This window comes from Anolis sagrei, chromosome 5 (genome assembly GCF_037176765.1).
Source record: "Anolis sagrei isolate rAnoSag1 chromosome 5, rAnoSag1.mat, whole genome shotgun sequence".
Lineage (NCBI taxonomy): Eukaryota > Metazoa > Chordata > Lepidosauria > Squamata > Dactyloidae > Anolis > Anolis sagrei.
In genome coordinates this window covers 36,501,064-36,526,321 of record NC_090025.1, presented here as the reverse complement: position 1 = coordinate 36,526,321, position 25,258 = coordinate 36,501,064, and the positions used below count along the sequence as shown (strand labels likewise).

General features: G+C 35.7%; 1 protein-coding gene across 2 annotated transcripts; it reads left to right on the top strand.

Moving 5' to 3' along the window:
• The first annotated feature begins 758 nt into the window (after positions 1 to 758).
• On the top strand, positions 759 to 24,417 carry BBS7 (Bardet-Biedl syndrome 7). 2 transcript variants are annotated; one of them, XM_067468673.1, is made up of 19 exons: positions 759 to 905; positions 3,161 to 3,226; positions 3,778 to 3,840; positions 4,742 to 4,917; positions 6,992 to 7,178; positions 8,055 to 8,127; positions 8,380 to 8,496; positions 9,408 to 9,538; positions 10,072 to 10,156; positions 10,836 to 10,938; positions 13,978 to 14,170; positions 16,456 to 16,530; positions 17,900 to 17,965; positions 18,225 to 18,364; positions 19,322 to 19,486; positions 20,034 to 20,143; positions 20,241 to 20,344; positions 21,654 to 21,777; positions 22,886 to 24,417. In XM_067468673.1, the coding sequence occupies exons 1-19, from the start codon at positions 870 to 872 to the stop codon at positions 23,020 to 23,022; spliced, it is 2,151 nt and encodes a 716-aa protein (XP_067324774.1). In that variant the 5' UTR covers positions 759 to 869; the 3' UTR covers positions 23,023 to 24,417. The 2 variants fall into 2 exon arrangements, with proteins under 2 accessions (XP_067324774.1, XP_067324775.1); XM_067468674.1 differs by lacking the exon at positions 759 to 905 and having other exon boundaries at positions 3,159 to 3,226; positions 4,742 to 4,843.
• The last annotated feature ends 841 nt before the right edge of the window (positions 24,418 to 25,258 follow it).

Here is a 25,258-nt window from a genome sequence, read left to right as displayed (position 1 = left end):
CATCATGTTTCCTCTCAGCCTTCTCTTCTTTTTTTAGTGTTTTATTGTTTTTGCTTGATGTTTTATTATTTGCTTATGAGTTTTACTGTTGTATTTGTATGTTGTTGTTTGTTCGCGGCCTTGGCCTTTGTAAGCCGCATCGAGTCCTTCAGGAGATTTTGCGTGGTATAAATAAAGCTAATTAATTAATTAATTAGTTCTTCAGGCTAAACATGCCTGTATGTTGTTGTTTGTTCGCGGCCTTGGCCTTTGTAAGCCGCATCGAGCAACATTCCTGCTTCTTGGCAGGGGGTTGGACTGGATGGCCCACGAGGTCTCTTCCAACTCTTTGATTCTATGAGTCCTTCGGGAGATTTTGCGGGGTATAAATAAAGTTAGTTAATTAATTAATTCTTCAGGCTAAACATGCCCAGCTCTTTAAGCCGCTCCTCACAGGGCTTGTTGATCATTTTAGTCGCCCTCCTCTGGACACACTGGAATATATGGTAGTATGGACTCAGATAATCCAGTTCAAAGCAGATATTGTGGCATTTTCTGCCTTGATATTCTGGGATATAGAGCTGTGTGGAAGAGCCCTAGGAAGACTCTTGAGGGCCTCTCCAGCCTTCTTTCAGTGTCTTAAAATCCCAGATGATCTTCCCTCAGTACTCCTTAGATAAAGGATTTTGCTGGATTGGCCGTCTCCTTGTCCAATGACAGCGCGCGTCCAAAGGCGAGCCCGCCTCTCCGCTTCACGCCGCGCCCAATTGAAACCCAAAGATGGCAGAGCCTGACGTAGGCCGGAATCGTAGCCATGGTAACGGAGGCTTTGGCGGAGGCCTGGAGAGGCATTCTTGGCAGAGAAGGGGAGCCGCCGAAGCTTCGCCATCATGGATTTATGCCTGAACCGGGTGGATTATCTCCAGGTACAGGATACACATAAAAGAGCGTGATTTTCCCGTCTTGATGTTGCTTTGTGTTAAGGTCTCTGGAGCCAAAGATGCTGGGTGGGCAAGTTCCTCATGTGCTGCATAGAAATGAGATCTGAAACTTCTGGGGTTTGGGTATAGATAGACCAGCCGTCCCTGCCACGCGTGGCTGTGGCCCAGTCTGTGTATATGTGCTTTGTGTGTCTTTATATGCGTGTATATATTTGTGTATATGTGTGATTTCGTATATATATGTGGTTATGCGTATAAATATGTGAGAGAAAGTCATAGGGAGGAGGGAGCAAGCTTGTTTTCTGCTGCCCTGAAGATTAGGACTCGGAACCATGGCTTCAAACTACAAGAAAGAAGATTCCATCTGAACATTAGGAAAAACTTCCTGTGATAACTGTTCAGCAGTGGAACTCCCTGCCCCAGAGTGTGGTGGAGGCGCCTTCTTTGGCAGCTTTTAAACAGAGGCTGGGTGGCCATCTGTCAGGGGTGATTTGAATGCAATTTTTCTGCTTCTTGGCAGGGGGTTGGACTGGATGGCCCATGAGGTCTCTTCCAACTCTATGATTCTATGATCTTCTGAAAACAAAAGTAATAACAGTAATAATAATAATAATAATAATAATAACAACAACAACTTTACACCCCGCCACCATCTACCCAAGGAACTCGGAGTGGCTTATATGAGACCAAGCCCAACAATACATAAACAAAACAACAAGCTGTGTTTTTCAATGTTTTTATGAGTGATGGTCACTCGTTGGCCTGAAATGTGTATTGTGTCCAAATTTGATGCCAATTCATCCAGTAATGTTAATCCCATAAACGAACATAACGTTTTTATTGATAGACTAGCCACCCCCTGCCACGTGTTGCTGTGGCCCAGTCTGTGTATGTGTGTTTTGTGTGTGTGTATATGTGTGTATATATCTGTGTATCATAGAATCATGGAATCAAAGAGTTGGAAGAGACCTCATGGGCCATCCAGTCCAAACCCCTGCCAAGAAGCAGGAATATTGCATTCAAAGCACCCCTGACAAATGGCCATCCAGCCTCTGTTTAAAAGCTTCCAAAGAAGGAGCCTCCACCACACTCCGGGGCAGAGAGTTCCACTGCTGAACGGCTCTCACGGTCGGGAAGTTCTTCCTCATGTTCAGATGGAATCTCCTCTCTTGTAGTTTGAAGCCATTGTTCTCCAGACCCTTGATCATTTTAGTCGCTCTCCTCTGGACACATTCCAGCTTGTCAATATCTCTCTTGAATTGCAGTGCCCAGAATTGGACACAATATTCCAGGTGTGGTCTAACCAAAGCAGAATAGAGGGGTAGCATTACTTCCCTAGATCTAGACACTATGCTCCTATTGATGTAGGCCAAAATCCCATTGGCTTTTTTTGCTGCCACATCACATTGTTGGCTCATGTTTAACTTGTTGTCCACGAGGACTCCCAAGATCTTTTTCACACGTACTGCTCTCAAGCCAGGCATCCCCCATTCTGGCTTTGCATATATATATATACATATATATATATATATATATGTGTGTGTGTGTGTGTGTGTGTGTGTGTGTGTATAATTTATTTACAGCTTTTATATTCCGCCCTTCTCACCCCGCAGGGGACTCAGGGCGGATTACACATATATGGCAAACATTCAATGCCAATTTTGATATACAACATATACAGACATAGACAAAGGCTATTTAACTTTTTCTGGCCGCCAGGGGAGCTGTCGCTTTCATCGTCCCATCTGCGACACTGATGAAGTACTTCCGCATTCCCCGCATGCTTTTTGCTGGAGTGCTTGCTGGAGTCTTTTTTATAGCCTCATAAATTAGTTAATTTAGCCTCCCCACACTTTAAGGTGGTACCTAATTTTCCTGCTTGACAGATGCAACTGTCTTTCGGGTTGCAAAGGTCGACAACAGGCTACACAATTGGTTGGAAACCCACTCCAACCCGGGCTGGCTTCGAACTCATGATCTTTTGGTCAGAGTGATCTTAATGCAGCTGACACTGCACTGGGTTGTTGTAGGTTTTTTGGGCTGTATGGCTATGCTCTAGAAGCATTTTCTCCTGAAGTAGTATAGCCTTTGGGAAAATGTTCAAATGACTGGGCCTAATGATGCCTTTGTCTATATTTTCATATAAACAAATGTTTTAATATATTTATCAATCAATGTCAATTCATTTTGAAAAGTATGACTTGGAATACTAATGACAAAGTGAAAATTTTTTCAATTAGGTTGGTGTGACTTCTCAAAAGACCATGAGGTTGCTTCCTGCTTCAGGACGCAAAGCAACACAGAAGGTACAAAAACCACTTTCTTTAAAGTGCCGCATATGCTTGAGTATAAGGCGAGTTTTTCAGCCCCTTTTTTTAGGCGGAAAAAGCCCCCCTCAGCTTATACTCGAGTCAAGGTTATTTATTATTTTACTCTGTTATTATTATTATTATTATTATTACATTTATTAATGTTCTCTATTTATTATTATTATTATTATTACTATTACATTTTGTACATTATTTTACTCTATTATTATTATTATTATTTTATTACATTTATTCTTTTACTCTATCGTTATTACAACATTTATTATTTTACTCTATTATTATTATTACATTTATTAGAGATACCCAATGCAAGTAGTGTTTTTCTAAGAAAATATTTACCTGATATATGTTTTAATCCTTCAAAACAATGATGATGGAGTAGCAGCCACATAGTCAGAAAAGTTGAACTTGGTAAAAGAGGCAAAAGTCTTGGTAAAAAAGATTTAGATAGACTGCGGCCTTTTTAATTATTTCCTGAACAGTCCTATTAAATGTAGTAATAGCTTCTTACTTAATTTTCTTTTAAGGTTGTAATTGGAGATCATGATGGTGTTGTTACCTGTTTTGGTATCAAAAAAGGAGAATCTGTGGTAAGTCACTTCTTCATCAGTGGAGAGAATTCCTGTTGCATAGTTTTTTTAATATATTTCTTTAGTATTTATCAAAACATGATTTTATACTAGTTATGGCATATGATTGTTTGAGGAAATGAAAAATAATTCTATAACTGTTTTCTATTATGGATTTTTAATATTAGCAAACAATTCCGTGTAGAAGCATATTGGTGAATTCTGTGCATACATACCCCTTGTCATAACATGGAGTTGTGTATAAGACTTTCAAAAACAAGCGTCTGGTTATCAGGATTCATGGCTATGCCATGTTGATCACAGATGCTATCATGATGTGCTCTGTATTGGACCCTTTTTTGAGGGTGATACAAAAACCAGTGCATTACATTACAGGAACGGATATGGACAAGAACCTTTAACTTGTAATTTAGCAATTGTAAAAGCCATCTGTGAACTTCTGAACACAATTCAAAGTAAATTATACTAAGATGCCCATTTCTGCAGGGGGATATGTTCCATACATTTAGTGCATATGTGAAACTATAGAAATGTTGAAGTGGATTTTGAAAAATGTGTCTTGCTTTAGAATCAAGGATTGGTGATGAAACTTCAGTTGAGATATCTTTTCCCCATAATAACTCTTTCAGGAGTGAGTTTCTCTTCCAAGGGCTATATTTCTCTCACTTCCTGGTGTCTCATCCCTGTTCTTAACTATCAGCTGTTTGTAAGTTAGATGTTTGTAACTCAGGGACTGTCTAATTTCATTAAGGGACACTCATCTTTATAAATAGTAAACTGTAACATCATATATTTAAAATATGTATTGCATTATATAATAATAATGAAAATAATACATGTATTTAAAATCATATTAAGAATTGTGATTATTTTAAACACTGTTTTCCTTTCCCCCGAATAGCCAGTATTCAAGACCTTGCCAGGGGAAAAAATTGCAAGACTCGAACTGGGAGGTGCTCTTAATACACTTCAGGAGAAAATTTTTGTGGCTGCAGGATCTGAGGTTAGAGGTTTCACAAAGAAAGGGAAACAGTTTCTTTCATTCAATACGAACCTCACTGAGAACATCAAAGCTATGTATGTATATCAGAAATCACATTAGTAGTACTTGGATGTGATACTGTGATTTTTATCTTAGTGGGTGACTCAAAGATTTGTTATAGTTTAGTTTCCTTTTAAATAATACTATGCACTCTTTCTTTGTCTCGAAACTTAAACATGTTTTTGCACATTTTATACCGTTATTCAGTAGGATATGGATGGATAGATACACTGACTTTAATTGAAGTAGTTACAATAATAAATGTGGAAATTAGCTGAGTCATTCAAATCTAATCAGTTTAATTGCAAGTTAATGTTGAAAAAGGTAACACTTCAGCTCAGCCAAAATTAAATTAAATCATAATTAGATCAAATCAAGTCTTCTAGTTTTTCCCAGTACTCTCTCGACCTTATGTGCGTAATGCTTTAATTTGCTGTAATTGATGTCGATGTGAATTTTAAGATAGTTTGACATAAAACCGCTAGTTTTAGTAAGGTCAGATGTGCTATAAACTGATTATTTTGATATGAATGCTGGTTGAATATAGTTGCTTACTCTAAATGACAATATAATGGTAACTAGTACAGTAAGCCTTATGAAACCTAAAAACTTTTTTTTGAAATTTAAAACATTATGAAAATGTAGAGGCATTTGGGGGCATTTCCTTAATTTCTTTTCTAGGACCAGGTGCAGCCCTCCAAGTTTCCTAGGGAGCTAATATGCCCCTCTAACTTTTCAAACTTGTCCATCTTCACTATAGAAAAATGCTTCAGACAGTAATCATACAATTATTAAATGAACAAGTACAATTTCCACCATTAAAAGACATGTTGGTAATACATTTAGTTAAAATATGTCATATAGTTGGAACCAAAGAGCAGTTTAAAAAATAATTTGAAAGATTAACATGGATGGTGCAATCTGTGGCATACACACACTTGTTGCTGGTGTCATCTCCAGTTAAATAGGATTTGTTGTTTACATGCAAGAGCACTGAAATTGGTAGAGCCAGTACGAACAATTCCTATTTATCAAAGATGTTTAGGGAGGGAAAAGTAACATCCAGACTATCCCTAGAATTTTAGAATAGAGTTCCCAGAATTTTTCTATATAAAAATCATTTCAAAATCACTTGAATCATTTCAAAAGCAATAAGACCTTATTTCATGAATATGCAATTTTAATTAAAATCAAACTAATATTTACCTGCTGTTCAGATGTGCTGACAAAGTATGGAATTTATGGAATATAAATATTATGTTGAATAAAACCCTGCTAAATGTCACAGAGTAGCAATGAATGAGAAAAATATCACAAACTAATGTTACTCCATAAATATGAAGGAGTAAAACCTAATCAGTTGTGACAGCAAGTATTTAATTCATCTTGACCGCATTTATTTTTCTGACTTAATAGATTTTAAAGGTCCAAGATATGTGGATATGGAAATGTATAGAATGATAGTCCATGGTCTACATCTGCAATAATATTTGCGCCGAGACCTAATACAGTACAATATAATATAATTATTATGTATTAAATATAATATATAATATTACTAATAATATTGCAGTATAGTAGTATGGTACAATATAATAATATATAATACTAATATTTTGCTATACTAATAATAAAACATATATCTCGTTTGCTGTAACATACTGTATTTTTGTGTCAGTAAAATAATAATAATAATATTTTAATGTAATACAATATAAAACTAATAATAATATATACTAATACTGTAATATGATAATTCTAATATATTACATATAATTCTGCTGATAATATATAATATATAATGATAATACTGTTTTATTATTGTATATTAGTAAATTTTAAGTTGTATTGTATTTTTTTTAATTGTGAGCTGCTTTGAGTCTCTGTATGGAGTGAGAAAGCGGGATGTTAAATAAATAAATAAATAAATGGTGGCTATTTAGGATTGAGGAGGAAATGATTTGTAGTGGGAACATTTGCCCCCTTAAATTTATGTAGTTTGGGCCCTACTGTATGAAAAGTTTATATACAGAGATGGCAATTAAAAAATGTTAAAATTTAATGATCATGGTGGTAACTAATTATTTATTATAATTGCTATTGTTTTAGGCATATATCTGGATCAGATCTCTTTCTTGGTGCAAGCTATATTTATAACCATTACTGTGACTGTAAGGACCAACACTACTACTTATCAGGAGATAAAATAAATGATGTTATCTGTCTACCGGTAGAGAAACTGTCTTGCATTACACCCATATTGGCATGTCAAGACAGAGTTCTTAGAGTTCTGCAGGTAAACCTTGTTTGCTTCTTGCCATTATCATAAGGGGGTGGAATTGAGGAGCAGAAGGAGGGAGGACACATGTGGGGAAGGAGATGGGATGGAGAGGTAGGAGGAGGGCAGGCAGGTGTTGTCTTGTGTCTGGGGGCTCTTCTATATAAAATCCAGATTATCTGCTTTGAGCTGGCTTATATGGCAGTGAAGAGTCATATAATCTAGTTTAAAGCAGATAATGTGGATTATCTGCTTTGATAAATAGGTATTATATGGCAGTGTAGAAGGAGCCTGGGGCGGATGGAGGGATGTAGGGAGGGAGGAGGCCAAGGGCTGTGGACTTGATAGGGATTTTTAAGCCTCACCACGCTCATGGTGGTAGTGGGTGAGAGAAACTTATGAATCCCTATCGTACTCGGGCTCAGAGAATCTGATACTATAAGAGCCCTTTCCCACTCCTTTGCTGTCTTGCTACTGTATCCCACCTGCCCCAGTGGAGAAAAGCAGACTGCTACAAAAAAATCCAATGTTCTTCTCTTTCTTGTCTCTAAGAAGAATGGTCATACGGAAGGAGATTTTTTGCAGCAGCAGAGTATGTAGAATGCAAGCTTGGAGATACTCACAATTTTTCCACTTTCCTGCAGCCTCCCTTTGACATTATTATCTCTCTTTTTTTGCATTAATGTAACTATGCCTGACTCCAGAGTAAGACCATGGTTCTGGGTTGAATTGCATGAATTACACCCCATTTTTATCCAATACTAAAGGGAGGAACACAATTCCACTTTCAAAAGCTGTTGCTTTTATAAACAATTTTCTGTGTTTTAATGTAAAATGAGAGAAAGAAATAGTTAAGCATTAGAATTAATAGTGTTTCCATTTCATTTTCCTGAGGGGTCAGATTTACTGTATGAAATGGAAGTCCCTGGTCCCCCTTCTGTTTTGGCTTTGAAGAATGGAAATGGTGGTAAGCAGAGTTTTTTGATGCATCATACTTGATTTTAATTAGAGACACGGGCCTGTTTCCTATTATATCATTGTCATAGCCAAGGTCTGCTATGTTACTGGTTGCATATTTTCAGAGTTAGCTTAAGAATGGTAGCTGGCCATACATCTTGTTGCGCAAGAGATTGTGCAGGGTGCAACTGGTTGTAAACTCACTGTGCAAAGCACATCCAGTTATTCACCCTCTCACAATACTTTTAATTTCTGTTATTAGGTGACACTGGTGAAGAGGTTTTATTTGGAACATCTGATGGTAATATTGGTCTGGTAGAAATTACTGGTATTTCCCCAGTAGAGAAGTGGAAAATTGGTAATGAGAAAAAAAGAGGTGGTAAGTGCCTTAATGTTTTATCACAGATTAAGTGATGCCACAGTTGAGGCAGCATGAAGTAAATAGACAACTCTCTTTACAATTTCAATTTAAGATATAACTTTTAAGATATAAGAAACTTATTCTATTCACTTAGAAACAATGGGATTTATCATCCACTTGCATGTCATTTGTTTTAATATTTAGATGTACAATGTTGACTGGAAATAATATCTCTTGGCATACTTCTTAAAACAGATCTAGGACAGCTCCAGAACAGGAAAAACAACTGTCAGTTTTCCTTCCAGTTCCTGCAAATCTTTGGTGTATATATTGTTAGGTGAACTATGTCTCAATTAAAAATGGGCAGCATCTGTTTTGGAGGAAGAGGGAACATCATGGCCCCATCTGCACTGACCATTTAATTTAATTCGATGCTGGCTTCAAATTGCAGCAGCCAGACAACAAACTCTCACGAAAGCGCATGTAAGGCCCCTTCTACATTGCCCTATATCCCAGGATCTGATCCCAGATTATCTGCTTATCCCAGATTATCTGGCAGTGGAGATTTATATAATCCAGTATAAAGCAGATAATCTGGGATCAGATCCTGGGATATAGAGCAGTTTAGTAGTGGCCTAAGAAAGCACCCATCAGTACCCTTGGTTTGTGTAATCAATCACTCTCTGTGCCTCAACCTGGTTCCAGAATTTTCTATGTAATCACCCGAACAGTGAAACCACTTTCTTCAATCCTGATTTTAAACTGCATTGATTGGTTAGTGCAGATGAGGCCAAAGACTACCTGAAGGAGATCTCCCCCATTCTCCACTTTGTTATGTGTTGAATGGGAATATTGCATTAAAAATGCAAAACTGCCAATAAAATGTAAAAGATGAAATTGCATTCCATGTTGAATCCTATGCTTTCCAGGCATTTTGTGTATGGACAGCTTTGACATTTTGGGAGATGGAGTTAAGGAATTGCTTATTGGTCGAGATGATGGAATGCTGGAAGTCTATGGCTTTGAAAATTCAAAGAGCCCTGTTCTCAGATATGAATATGTAAGTTTGTTATGGAGACCTATTGCCTCAAATAACATTTTATTTAAATATCCTAGTTGTTTTTTTTTTAAAAAAACCCACTATATATATTTTTCCCGTATATTTTCCCCATCATAATTTTCAAAGCTTTTATCAGTGTTTGGAGAGAGGTTTGGCCAAGACCAAAACTTACCTTCATATACTATATGTGATGTATTGACATGTAGAAACCTTCCATCTTAGATTGTTTTATTCACACTGGCTTACAAGACAATCTAAAGATGCGACTGTCTTGAGCTGAATCCTGGTTGTCCATTTCTTTTAATCTTTGCCTTTCTTTCCATCTCTCCATTTATAGTTCTGCTTTATTATTAAGCACTTGTCTTCTGTTTTTATCCACATACCCAATACCATAGCACTTTTTAAAAATGATGTTTAAAGCTGTGCATCTTTTCCCTTCACAATAGTTACATCTTTTAAAAATCTTAAAATTGAAATCTGGGGGGGGGGGGGGGGATATACTTGCCTCATTTTTTTCTCTGTTTGATTTTCAGACCTTTTCAGAAAGTGTCACATCTGTCCAAGGTGGCTGTGTTGGGAAGGAAGGCTATGATGAAATCGTAGCATCAACATATTCAGGTTTTTAAAAGCTAAAATTGTTTTAAAACACATGGATATATCTATCACACATTTAAGAGGGGAAATAATTCAGAATAATGGAGTGAAACTTCATTATATAAGTTTATAAAAGCACGGGTCTTATCATTTTAACACTCTGATTCTGAGTTTCTGGATGCCACTCTGTGGATTTCTTGGTAGAGTAAAAATTTGAACCTGGAGGGCCTCTTGGACAGGGGAGGACCACATGGCCCTCTGAATATTTTAGCCTGTTGGAATTATTTTGTGATTGTTTAAAATCTGCAGTTCTTTTAAACTGATTTTATTATTCTGCTTGTATACACCTTGATACTGTTTTACATGTATGTCAGTACTGTTTTACTTGCACGGTTGTGGTACAGGATAATATCAATATTTTAAGAAATCAATCAGTGTTTTTCTCCAGTTCAAATTTCCTAAAGTTATTAGCTTGTGCTAGAGATGGTGGGCTCTGAAGTGCAGCAAGCAGAACAATCTTTTTATGGATTTGAATAAGGCTTTGAGTCCTGTGCTTGATCAGTCCATGGTAACTCAGTAGATTAGGTAGCAGCCTTAGACCCAAGATTTCTAGTTGGAACTCTTTATCAGTTGCTATCTTTTTTGAGAAGATACAGTTAAAAAATTATTTATATGTCTTTCATGATTACATATATTTTTTCAGGATGGGTGACAGGATTAACTACAGAGCCTATCCACCGAGAGTGTGGATCAGGGGATGGATTAAAGCTGTCCCATGACATGCAGAACAAGGTTTTATCCTTAAGGTAATATAAATATTAAAATATAGACAATAACAACTTTTTCAGTCTTTGTACACATTCAAGCTTGCTATTTATGTAATACCTATATCCTTGGTAATTTCGCTTACATGCCCAACAGAAACCTAATAGTGATTGTAGCTAAATTAAAGGATATCTAGGCAGGGGGGACAAGCAATCAATCCCACCTCTGCCCCTCAAGGCAAGGGAGAATAAAATATTATAAATGACCGATGTTCTTGTGAGGTATTACTGCCAGAATTATTGGCCTGAGGAACCAAAGGTGTGAATGTGTATTAGGTAAGGTGTGTTTGAGCGCTTAATTCTTCTGTTGCTTCTCCACTGGATGACTGGACTTTAAAATGGGTTTGACAGAGTGAGTTCTGAGGAAATGGATAGACTGAGGCATACACCAGTTAACAGTGAACTAAGAAAGAGTTTATTGAACTTGGAACAAATATCACCTCACAGCATGAGGGGTACAGAAACGCAATTCAGTTAGAGAGACTTAGTTACTTAAACAAGTAGTTCCACTGACAGTAAAGGCTTGATCAACTGTGAGATTCCTTCAACACACTGCTCTATCTTTAGACACAATATCACTTGAGAACAGATCCCTGTCTGTCTCTCCCACAAGGCAAATAAGCACCCTTATACTTTTCCTCAGTATAAACAGACAAGTCTCTCTGTTACTGATCTTACTAATCCAGTAACCCTAGCCCTTGTCTGTCTGCTTATTCCCTATTCTAAAGGCTCACTTAAAACTTTCTTTCCCTGTCAGATCCCTACTGTAACTTCCTATCTTAAAATCACAACCTTCCTTGTCTGATGTCAAGACACTTCTCTCTCTCTCTGTCAAGAGCTGACAGCTTATTTCCCTCTCTCAACCGACTCCTCCCCCAATTGCTATACCCAATCAGGAGTCGGCTTGACTCCTCCTCCTGCTCTGCCTGCCTTCCAAGATGACAGCTACTGTCATGCAGGCTTTGGCCTTGTCATCTTAAAGGTAGATTTCATCACAGTGATTCATTAGCAGCACCAATGTTTTGTTGACTGAATGGGCTTGTTAACAAAAGACCCTCCTCATAAATGTACAGCAGAGTAACTTATTAGCAGCCACGTGGCCCAGCACCAGTAGCCCAAAGTGATAAAAAGAAAAAAAACCCCTGCAGAGACCAATGTTATCTCTTCCATAGGCTTTTCTTTGTCATTGCACTATTTACAAAAACAAGTTTTCCATAACACAAATAATGTTCTTTATACTTTATTTGCTTCCATGCTGGGCTTGTTTCTCATACATCTTGTCTCCTGGACATATCATCAGCTGGAGACCCCTCTCCCCAGCACCTGCTGCCGCTCTGGGCCAGAGTGAAGAGAGAGGGAGCCAGGGAACAGTTCCACCTTGTCTCCTGTGCTATTCTAATAATATAATATAATATTATATGTATACATATAATATTTATAATATTATAATGTAATGCAATATAATAATAATAATAATATGATATTATATATTTACATTACATGTAATATTACTAACAATATTACGATATAGTGGTATGGTGCAATATAGCAATGTTTAATGCTGATATTGTACTATGCTAATCATATAATATATTGTATGTAATATATACCTTGTAAGCCACTCTGAGTCCCCTTCGGGGTGAGAAGGGCGACATATAAATGTTTTAAATAAATAAATTGTAATACACTGAGGCCCTTCTCCCAAAGAGACCTCACACAGATTGAGGCGAACTAAGCTACAGGCACACCTATTTATTAGGCCTGGGTAACAACGGAAAATTTGTTTCTAAAATCAATTCGTTTTTTGGGGTTTTTTGCGTTTCAATATTTAAAAGAATTCCGATTTTTTTTTAAAAAAAAAGTTCGATATTTACGAAATTTCGTAAATGGTAAAAAAATTACAAAACAATAACGAAACAATAACGAATCGATTCGTTAATGGCGGACGCGACCGCGCAATACGCTAAAAAACCTCCAAATGGGACAGGGGGAACTTCTGAAGCTTCCCTCTCCCTCTGTTGTTGACTGTTGGTGTGATATTATATTTTTTTTCACTAATTAAACAAAAAACAACTATAAAACTTGCCCCAGACATGCGGAAATAATAACGAAACGACCTCAAACCAATAACGAAACAAATACATAATGAAATACGAAGCATTTACGAAACGAATTGAAAAATTTTCGTTTTTAAGTTGCTCCAGAATGGTTCGTTATCGCTTCGTTAACAAAAAAATAACGATTTTTTAAAGAATTACGAATTAACGAAACGAAACCGCCCAGCCCTACTATTTATATTGAACTGCAGCTTTTGCTGAGTCATTGTATCCATTAACCCTTTCAGTGCTTGACTCACATTTTTGGAATTAAAAATACCTAGTTAGTTTTTAATATTTCTGATATGTTTCAGTTATAAATTTCTTTGCACCATCTGTTTTCAGTAAACATCTCTAAAATTTTACTCTTTTTTAAGTCTCACAAGATATTATACCTGTTTGGTAACCTACAACAACCAAATGAAAGTTATATGCTTTCTAAATAATGGTTTATTGTAATTCTGAAAGAGCTGAGGTTGAGCACTCCTCCAGTCACCCCCTCCCTTTATAACCTAGTTTTGGATTATGGTTTCATGTTACCAAAACCTTGAAACTATAGCTTAATGTTAATTTAATAAACCAAATAACCGAGGATTTAATCCTTGTTAACTTGTATGGTTTGTTAACTGACTTTAAGCCAAAGATCCCTGTTTTGAATGTAATAGGGAACATTGACAGTACTGTCCAGGCCCTTTGTGCTGAAGCATGAAAAGAGCGGTGAGGAAACACTTGACCCTAAAACCTGTTTGTGGCTTTATTTAACCTATAAATAAGAGTATTCTTGTGAGAATTAGAGGTTTAACATATGTAAAATAATTTCTGTTTCCTTGAAAAAAGAAAACAGAAAAATCATTTTTTTTCAAAAACACAAAATGGTACTCTAGCAGAACTTAAAGTTCGCTCAAAATTCTGTCTTTTGCAAAAGGAATGAATTGGAACAACTACAGATCAAGGTGCTTCAAGAGCGTGAAAAATACCAACAGTCCTCACTATCCAGCACTGCAGTTTCAACCGTGCCAACATTTAGTATAAATGACAAATTTACATTGAATAGGGATGATGCCAGCTACAGCCTTGTTTTAGAGGTCCAGGCAGCAATTGATATTGTCTTGCTACAGGTAAGAGATGGTTTAAACTGCATTTTGGACTTGGGCACTTAAATATGTTTGTTTTTTTAGAGATGTTATATATATTTTTTCAAAATCTGTGATGTTATTTTTACCTTAAAGTTCCTTAAATGTTAAAAGTATCTGTGTCATAGACTATCATACTATCTGAGAACTGACGTGGACACTGGAGCCACAAGGATACACCTATGACACAGTGGATAACAGAATGGAAGAGAAAGGAAAGCCCAGAAGCAGATCTAAATCAAATTTTAAAATGGAAAATAGAGAAAGAGAAAGGGAATTAAATAGCAATGAGAAAGATATCAAAAATTGGATAAACACAATTTAAAAAAATTAAACCGCTTAGGATTAAAGAAACACAACGGACCCCACAACAACTATCACTTAATACAAAAAAATACATTAAAACTATGATGGCATAAAGTTGGGGAAATATGAACCTTTACACATGTGTGATGAGACTGTGATAAAGCACAAAAAATAAAAAGTGAGATGGAGGAAATATTAGGTATAAAATTAGAGATGAATAAAAAAGTTTTAAAACGTGAAATAGAAGAAAAAGGTGGGAATAAAGAATGGGCCAATATTACAAAATATATGACAGAAGCTGCACAAGGAACTGAGGCTAGGGGTTGGAAAGACCAGACAAAATGGGAAATACAAAAGTGGTATGAGCACTTAGCAGACTATATGGTGTAGGATTATATTATGGAAAGGAGAATTAAATTTCTGATTGGATATCTTTTGCACCTCAGGCCTGGAAACACCTATGACTGCAGCACCACACAAGAATATAAGCAAACAGTTTATTGTAAAAACACAAAATATATGAAAAAGCAAGAATAAAGAAGGTAGATATATGATCCAAAAAAGAGTTAGCAATAGGTGATAACCAAACAGTAATCCAAATGTCTCATGCAGATTCCAAGGCAACACAGTCCAAGAATAACCAAAACAATCACAAGTACAGCATTAGTCCACAAACAAAAAGTATACTAAGTAAAATTTGAGAAGGAATATCAAGACAAGAACATATAAAACTTCCAGGATACTTAAATCCAAATCCGAGGCTTGACTTGAAACAAGAACCAGAGAACTCATGCCTAGCTTCTCATTGAAATGCTACGTTGCCTGAACCCTTAGATAAACAACTTGCTAATTCATAGGCACCCATTAAGTCATTTCTTTTCTCATGAATTTTCTTCACAAGTTTCCCACATAATCACTCTGACCTGAGCTGTCTATTTTCTGCTCTAATCTATAAAGACTTTTGTTGATCTCCATAGATTCAGGCGATTTTCCCTGGGTGCTTTCCATATCACTTAGTTCTTCTCTCGACTCCTTATCTCATGTTGCAGTTTCTGGCTCCTCTGACTGACCTTGAAGCCTGCACTTTCTGAGTCAGAAAGAAGCCTCATTTCCTTGACTTGAATCTTTATCATTTTGTGCCCCAGGAAATCCCACAACCCCCTCTAAATCATCAGTGAACTCATCAGCCTCAGGCTGTACCACAACATTCCTAAGGGGAATTGGGACTCTAAATGGAAAGAGCTGATAGCCAGAGTAAAGGGGAAAGCAAAATTTAAGGAATGGAATCAGATTATCTTCATGATTGAACAAATAAAATAATATTTTAAAAAAGAAAGGTACAACTGTTCTTGGGAGTGAGAGGGGTGAGAAGGAGGTGGAAAACAGATAGATACAAGTAGTAGGTAATTATAGCAATGGAAAGGCTAAGATTATAGGACAGATTTGAATGGTATGACTAAATATGTGAAATAATTTGGTCTTTTCCTTTCCCTTCCGTAATGTAAATACGTAATGTTATGCTCTATATAATCGAATTAAAAAATCCTAAAATGAGGATTCACCAGAAATAGAGTGAAATTTAGGGTTACCAACATCTCATTGAAACTCCCTGTGATCTCTGGGAAGTTTTGGCCAGGGGCAGCATGTTTAAATCTCCCCTTCCCTGTATATTGACTGTGAGAAAGAGGTAGGCAGTACTGTTGTTTATGAAGTTCCTGGCGCTAATACTAGATCATGGCCTTTAGGGCCAAAATGTTCACTCATCTTTAATCTAATAGATATGAATGAAAACATAGGAAAACAAGGAATACAGAAAGCATCTTTGAACAGACATTTTAAAAAAAATCAACAGTGATTTAATATCTGGTTTTTTAAATAAAAGATTTCTAGAGCAATGTCATCGACCTAAAGAGATAGGATGTCTTTGAAATTATAAATTCACTTTGAAATTGTTTTTTCCACAGTGCGACGTTCCAATAGACCTAAAGGATGTAGATAAAAATTCAGCTGTGGTTAGTGTTGTTGACTGTGAATCAGAGGTACGTAAAATCCTAGAGCCTGTCTTGATAGTTCCAGACACTATGTTGAAGATATATTTTATTCTCTGGAGTATATTATGTTAAGGTTTTATTTGATACTATTATAAACCAGTTTATTGGAAAACTGTGTTGATTTCAAAATTGATCTTGAATAAGAATGTTACCTGAAGTTGAGCAGGTTATAAGTTCTGTACTCCAATGGTATCCACTCTGAGGACCCTTAGAAGATTTGTATTTTAAAAAAACCTTTTTAGAATGTGTTGGAAGTGTTTGTGTGTGTGTTGAACTGCCCTGAGAAAAATTATCTTTTGGAGTACAAGATGGAAATAGTAACATTGTATTTTGTGACATGTGTGATATAAACATTCACATAATTACTATAAATGTAGTGTTTAACTTTGGGATGTGCACATATTTTAGAAAGTTCTTTACTACTATTTACAAGAACCGGGTTTCTATAACACAAATTAAGTTCTTTAAACTTCCTTCGTTGCTTCTATGCTGGGCTTCTTTCTTATGCAGATAAACAGCGTCACTCTCACAGAGCCTCCTCTCACACTGAAATTACACAGGAGCTCTACATAGTAGCTTTACTCACAACTTTACACATGACATCTTCAACCTGGAACTTCTCTCACCAAAGCTTCTCACACCAGGTCTTCTCACACTCTGATGCCTTCTCACAGACTAAGGCCTACCTCACACAGAGGCTTCTCTCACAGAACTAAGGCCTACCTCATACTGAAGTCTTCTCTCAAACTAAGGCCTACCTCAGACTGTGAGGCCTTCTCACAGACTGAGACCTTTCTTCCACTGAGGCAAATTAACACAGAGGCCTAATAAGCTACAAGCACACCTGCTTATATAGAACTGCAGCTTTTGCTGAGTCATTTCATCCATTTAACCCTTTCAGTGCTTGACTCACTTTGGTGTAAGGGTCCACATCTCCAATTCTTTACATTATTTTAGCCAGACAGTTGTGGCTGCTCTGCTTCCTATTCAAACATATTTATACTTTAAGTGTAAGGCACCTATCACTTTTCTTCTCCTGTTCACCTGCATTCCCATATGATAGGATTGAAATGTAACTCCCACCAATCTATCCCTCCCACCACTAACTCCTCCCCATGGCTCACCTACCATGCCCCTAAATCCCACCCTATTAAGCAGAGTGCTTCAACCTCTATTTTTAAAGGGCTTATTAATGCTTCTGGGGCAGAGGTGAGCCCAAGAAGCCATAATATGTGATTCATTGTTGTTTCTGATTAATGGATATTATCTAGATCCGTATGATTACAAACAAAGTCAAACCTAAATGAAGAATTTCCGTTTTTGGAGCTTACTGATTCTAATTTTCCCTCTTCCGCAGCCCAATGGTAACTTCCTTCTCGCCACTTATCGGTGTCAAGCAAATACTACAAGGCTTGAACTTAAGGTAAAATATAGTGTAATTTGTACATATTAATTGAGACTATAGCATTTAAATAACAGTTCAGAGAGTAGTCAAATTTAAGAACTAATTCAAAAAGCCTCAATAACAATAAAAATCATGAGAAGCAAGCCTTGTAAGAAGAAATGAAACATCGTATTCCACTATCTTTAGGAGAGAAGATAGATTCATACTTTAGAAGTTTTATGTTTGAAAATTGGTCAAAATTTGAAGAAAATACACCTTGTTTCTTTTCTGTGAACAGATTCTATCAATTGAAGGCCGGTATGGGACACTGCAAGCATATGTGACTCCAAGAGTTCAACCAAAAACCTGTCAAGTCCGACAATATCAAATTAAGCCACTTTCACTTCATCAAAGGACACACTGTATTGATCGTGACAGGTAGTTTTGAGAGCAAATGTTCCATTGTAGTTGAAATTCAAGGCTTGTGTTCTGAAGTTTATGGAAGGTCGGTTTTAAGGAAAACCTGGCTTAGCTAGAACTTCACTATAAATGCTGTAAGCAAGTTATTTTCATCAGATGCTTCAGTGGAACCATCATATGAAAATATGCATAGATGTGGCTGGAAATCGTGTTTGTGTAGTTTGTGGTCTACTTTTTTAGAAAGACATCTCCCTCCAAAACTCGTTTAAAAGTGCAAGAAAAAATAAAAATGGAAAACGATGGTTGCTGCATTAGTCTTCTTGCAGGTTTCTTACATTTCACCCATTCCTATTGTTTTGTAGTATGTATAGGGACATAGGTTTAAAAAAGTAGTTTCAAACCTTTTCTCAAAGAAAAAAGAAAAGAAAAAAAACCTACTGATTTTCCTGGTATTGGTTCTATCCAAATGTGCAGGTTGAAAATAAGCAAGACCGTAACCATACATATAACCATACATAAATTATGTTATGGTCTTTACATCACTGAGATAAACGTTTAGATGTTATCCACAATTCCTATCTTGCTTAATGGAGAAACAGACATTCGTTAAAAACTATTGGGAATTTTTTTTGGGCTATATTTGAATGTTGTGTAGGAAGAAAAGTGGGATACTAGACAGATAGGGCAGGACAAGGTACTCATGCATCAAGCTGTTGTCTAATGCCTAGCGGTTCTGAACTGTTTATCATGCTTTCTACTAATATATAGTTATATGTATTTTAGATATGTGATTTATTTTTAAATATGCGAGGCATTGAATTTTGCCATTACTATATTGTGAACCACTTTGAATCCCCCAGGGGTGAGAAAAGCAGTATATAAGTAGAATAATAAATAATAAGTAAATATTGTGGGAATAAGATTGCTACTTTGTCATAACAAATACATTTTCTTGTTTTTGTTGTTACTGTTTAGACCCATGAATACACTGACCCTCAAAGGCCAGTTCAGCTTTGCAGAAGTTCACTCTTGGGTCGTGTTTTGCTTGCCTGAAGTTCCTGAAAAGACACCTGTGGGGGAGAGCGTCAGCTTCTACTTTCAGAACACCTTTTTGGATACACAACTTGAATGTACCTACCGGTAAAATGAAGTTCAGCTCTTCAAGTACACTATTTTGTTTGAAAAGTAGTAAATAACATGCTGAAATATACATATTATTTAAGCAGAGAAAAGATAAACAATACTAGAAATAATTTGAAAAGTTTATTATTTTTATGGTTTAGAAATTAGGTTGAGAATTCCTTATTTAAAATGTTAGAAACAGACGTATTTTAGATTTTAAAAAGATTTTTGAATAGATATATATAAACCTGTCTAGATATGAAAGTCATTTATGTTTCATGTACACCTTATACCTGAGGATATTTTATAAAATATTATTAATGGTTCTCTGCACGAAACGAAGTATATTAAACTACCAGAAATGAAAGGTATCACTATCTCAGCCACCCATGTAGTTAATTTTGGATTTTGTGATATTTTGGAATTTGACCAGTAGTATTTTAACATTTACCCTTCTCAGCCTGGCAAGATATTTTGTGTATGAGGAGATAGGCTTACTGAAGTCAACAATGGAATCTTGTAGAAGTAAGAGTTATCGAGATTATTGTTTTAATCCTTAATACAGGAAAGGGGAAGGATATTTCAAATCTGACAATATATCCACAATATCTATTCTAAAAGATGTGCTGTCTAAAGAAGCTACTAAAAGGAAAATTAATCTTAATATATCCTGTGGTAAGGATTTTAGTTTTCTTATCTTGGGAAACTAAACTTATTTTATTTATACAAATATATTCAGGTGATTTAATTGATTTTTGTGATTGTCTTCTAGATATAAATGAGATATCTGTGAATCACACTTTAAAGTTAATCCATCCAAAATTAGAATATCAGTTGATGCTGGCTAAAAAAGTGGAACTAATAGATGCTTTAAAAGTAAGTATTTGGCATGGTGTGTGTATGTGTGTGTGTGTATGTATGTATGTATGTATAGTGGAAGGACTGCTGTAATAATTTTGCTTGTTTCATTTCTGTTCTGCTTTTTTGGTGATTTGGTTCCTCTCCAATATTTGAGAGCTGTTTTGCTATTTCAAAATAATGGATATGTAGCTGGAAAATGGAGCCCCAGTTAAACCACTCAGGTTAAACCACTGAGCTGCAGAACTTGCTGACTGAAAAGTTGGTAGTTTGAATATGGGGAGTGGGGTGAGCTCCCGCTGTTAGGCCCAGCTTCTGCCAACCTAGCAGTTTGAAAACATGTGAATGTGAATAGATCAACAGATACCGCTTTGCCAGGAAGGTAACAATGCTCCATGCAGTCATGCCGGCCACATGACCTAGGAGGCATCTACGGACAATGCTAGAAAATATGCAAGATTATGTTAGAAATCATTATATCCCTGTTATAAATGCAGCTAGGGCTTATAAGGGAGAATCTATAATTAAATGGATTACATGATGTAGATACACAAGGTCCCAGGAACACTCATTAGCATCTCCAATTAAATTTCACACAGGGAAAGATTTTGCCACAAACTGTTGGAATACACTGCTTGTCTGGATAGATAATATTTAGTGAACTAAGTACTGTAAATGGGCTGATTTAGTATATAATGTGTTCTGTAAATCGTAGCCAACATCACTACAGTCATGGATGGATGCAAAAGTACTCCGTAATACTGTTTGTTTTGCTGCAAGACTTCCACAGATTTAATTTCAGACAAAGCAACAGATGTGGTTGGATTGCAGCTCCCATCTGTCATATCCAGAACAGCCAATGGTGAGAGTAGCACTCTAGTAACATTTGAAGAACTTTACTTTTCCCATTCTGATCTAATCTATAAAATAAAGTTAGAAGTACATTAAAAGTGTCTGCGTTGAAACAAATATATATGAATGTTTAAAAAATCAAACACGATTTTCCTAGAGCATTAGGAGTGGAGTTTTGTGGGAAAGAAAATGTCATTTTGGCTCTGGTATGCCCAAAAGCCAACTTGTTTCTTGATTCATAGCACATGCTTGTTTGCCCAAATCACTATTTTGTACCTGCACACCCAAAATTACTGCACTAGAACAAAAGGGTGGACTGTGAACACTTTTCTTTTTACCTTTTTAAATTAAAAGGAAGTGAAAATCTTGTCTTCTTTCTGCTTCCTATAAATACATACATGTTTAAGCATGGCTTCCTTTTAATATCTTTTATTATTATTATTATTATTATTATTATTATTATTATTAATTTAAGGAGTTACAAGCTCATGAAGGAAATACAGACTTCCTGATTCCAGAATACCGCAGCATTTTGGATGAAGCTGAGCAGCTAACCCAAGAGCACAAGAAACAACCTACATCGCTTGAAAGACTTTATGGTTAGTTTATTAGCACTGTTCTAATTTTCTCTAGCTGTTCTTGCTTTTTTGAAGTAGTGATGCCTTGTCATTATAGAAATGTGTCAGTGTCTATTTCAGTGTCCTTTTGTTTGCCCTTGTAGGGAGTGATTCTAGTTTCTAGGGCAGTACTGTACTTCAGAATATGAAATATTTCTGAAGTGTATGTGATGTCTCTCAAACTGCAGTTGTACTGTCCATCATTTCAAACGAAAATCAGGATTGTGTACTTTGTTATGCACATACAGTTTGAGTTCATCAATGCAGAAGTCTAGCTTTACAAGTGGAGTGGAAGACTATGTAAATGTAGAGATGTGACCCTACAAAACTGTGTGACTTTAATTTTTGGTTTTACTGTTTAGATGTTTTTAACTTTTTGGTTTTTATGCATATGTGTTTTATTTGTGTGTCTGTTTATTTGGCATTAAATTGTTGCCTACATGTAAGCCTCTTTGAGTCCCCTTTGGGTGAGAAAGGCAGGGTATAAATACAGTAAATAATAAATAATACAGTATAGTGGGAAGCAGTAGATGTTGTGCTGCAGTGCCAGATTGGTAGCACTAAGGATGGTTTTGCACCAGGGAATGGCTTGTATAAGATGGTTTCTGACGTTTTCTTACGCAAGTCCATACATCAGCAGCTGTGCTAGTGCATTGTTTCAATAGGATTCCACCTTTAGCATCCAAGCTGTGTATCAGAGCTGATGGTGAATTGCAGCTGTTGTGGGGGACTCTGCATTTACTCAAGAACAAAAACTATGTATCTGGTACTAATTGAAACTAAAATAATAGTGTGAATGTTGATCCATGCTAATGCAAGGCCTCATTGCTGAACATATGGTGCAGAATATTTTCCACTGAAATGTATGACAAACTTACCATTGAGTTTAGTGGTTAGAAAAGATGCTGAGTCTTACTAGACATTTTGCTACATGCTGCATGTGATGCAAAATGATTCCAGTGATAGCTCTTCAATGTAAAATACTTGACTTTTCACCCTTAATTTTGTATATGAAGTACTTCTCTTATTTTTGTTTTTTTTTTATCAGTCTTCTGAAAATAATACTAATTTCCTTTTCTTTTATTTTCAGGTATGATTACAGATCTGTTCATAGATAAATTTAAATTTAAAGGCACTAATGTGAAAACCAAAGTTCCTCTTCTGCTGGAAATTTTGGGAAGCTATGATCAAAACACATTGCTTGCCTTTTTTGATAGTGCTTCATGAACTGGAAGTATAGAAACCAATATGAAATCTCTAAAGTGAATGTAGAGGATGCAGATCAGCAAATCCAGATCTTTGTTTACATCATTTTAAATATAATAATAATTGTTAGTGAATAAAACTTACATTTATTATGTATATATATATATATTTAGAAATGGTATTTACCAAGAACATTCCATACATAATATATGGGAAATGTGACTTAATAACAATTGGTAGGACTGGCATATATACTCTAAATACATTTTACACAACCTTAATTTTAAAAGGACATGTAAAATGTTTTCAGTTCACTAGCTTTTAAAGAGTCTGATTGTGGATTCTGATTGAGCCTAGTAAAAATTAAGGGTTTTGAATCTGTAACTACATGCATTTTGTGCAAAAGACAAAGACCCGTTCTAAACTGTTATATAAAATCCAGGGTATCAAAGCAAATAATCCACATTATCTGCTTTGAACTGGATTATATGAGTTTACACTGCCATATAATCCAGTTCAAAGTAGGTAATCAGGGTATTATTATTATTATTATTATTATTATTATTATTATTTATTAATATCACACACAACAAACATTTACAGAAAACATACAGTAAACCAGTTAAACAATTAATCAAATATTTTATACATGTAATCTCTACAAGCACCCACATGCATGGGACATATATTCATCCTTAATATTAATGATTCTTATATTGACCTCTTCTCCAAAATGCTAGTGTATGTTGATTTAGTTTTATTCCTTTTTCTTTGACAAATATACATTCATATCTATAAATATATATTATCTGGGGGTTTTATGGTGGTGTAGAAGGGGCCTCATATGATCCAGTTCAAAGCAAATAATGTGGATTATCTACTATGATAATCTGGATAATCTGGCAGTGTAGAAGGGGCCAAAGTAGTATTTTGCTTGCCAGCTACAAAGAAAATTCTGAGATTGGTGTAACAGATTGCATGTATCATTCTTCCCAGTATAGATTAGGTTGGAAATGCAGTTCTGATAATCACACATTCCATATCAACACTATTAGGTCCCTTCTACACTGCCATAAAATCCAGATTATCAAAGCAGATAATCCACATTATCTGCTTGAACTGGATTGTATGAGTCTACACTGCCATATAATCCAGTTCAAAACAGATAATCTGGATTTTATTTGACAGTATAGATGAGGCCTTTGTTCTTGCTATTTATGCACTGGCATGGCAACGGTGCCCTGCATTAGCCAGTCACTAAAGAAAATTGCTCTTGATAATGTAATTCCCAGTCTGTATATAGAACTTTGTCGGCTATAGACTATTACATGTGTAAATAGGATAAAAGTTATTTATTGGAAATATAACTCTGTGCTAGGTCGGAATCAATTTGATAAATAAATTTTTTCAACTATAGCATGAACTTTTGTGGCCTTTTGTGTGTGATGAATATCAGATCTTTATGCCTTTGAAGAGAAAGCAAGATGGAAGATACAAGGTCCATCAGAGCTCAAAGTATAGCAAGGAGACAGGAAAAGGACCGTACCTTTGTCGCATGAAGATATATAAGGCTCTATCTACACTGCAGCATTTATGCAGTTTGACAGCACTTTACCTGCCATGGCTCAATGTTTTTTTCTTTATGTAAATAAAGCTTTTAATTTCTGTTGGTAGTATTGAAATCAGTGTTCCTTTTACAACTGATGGTGTCTTAAAATAGAAGAAATGTGGTACGTATGACCATATATATGTGTGTAATAAATAAAATATCATAAAGAAAACATAATAAATAAATACAGGATGGGCCCAAAAGTCACAATATTTAAGAAGTTTATTTTTTGTTCTTAATTTACAATTAGTAATTTTTTATTGTATTGACTTAATATTTTTAATTATATATAATTATTGGTTTTGTTATGTATTTTATTATGTGTACATTGAGGCATCAAATTGTTGCTTGCTGGAAGCCGCCCTGAGTCCCCCTTCAGGGGGTTGAAAAGGGTGGGGTACAAATATTCTAAATACATACATACATACACACAAATATGTATATAGTCAAGCACACACATATACACAATATGCATGTACACATAAAAACAAATACACAAATATATATACACACATATACAACCCCCTATATATATATATGTATATGTATATATATATATATATATATATATATATATAAGGAAAACTGTTAGCAATATGCCCTCAAAATGCACTTTACCATTGATTTAGGATCGACTGCGTTTCCTCA

Excerpts from the sequence above, each read along its gene's own strand:
- BBS7 (XM_067468673.1), top strand. The coding sequence starts at position 870 with ATGGATTTATGCCTGAACCGGGTGGATTATCTCCAG. Across the intron at positions 8,128-8,379 it reads TTTGAAGAATGGAAATGGTG|GTGACACTGGTGAAGAGGTT; the intron begins GTAAGCAGAGTT and ends TTCTGTTATTAG. Across the intron at positions 14,171-16,455 it reads TTGATATTGTCTTGCTACAG|TGCGACGTTCCAATAGACCT; the intron begins GTAAGAGATGGT and ends TTTTTTCCACAG.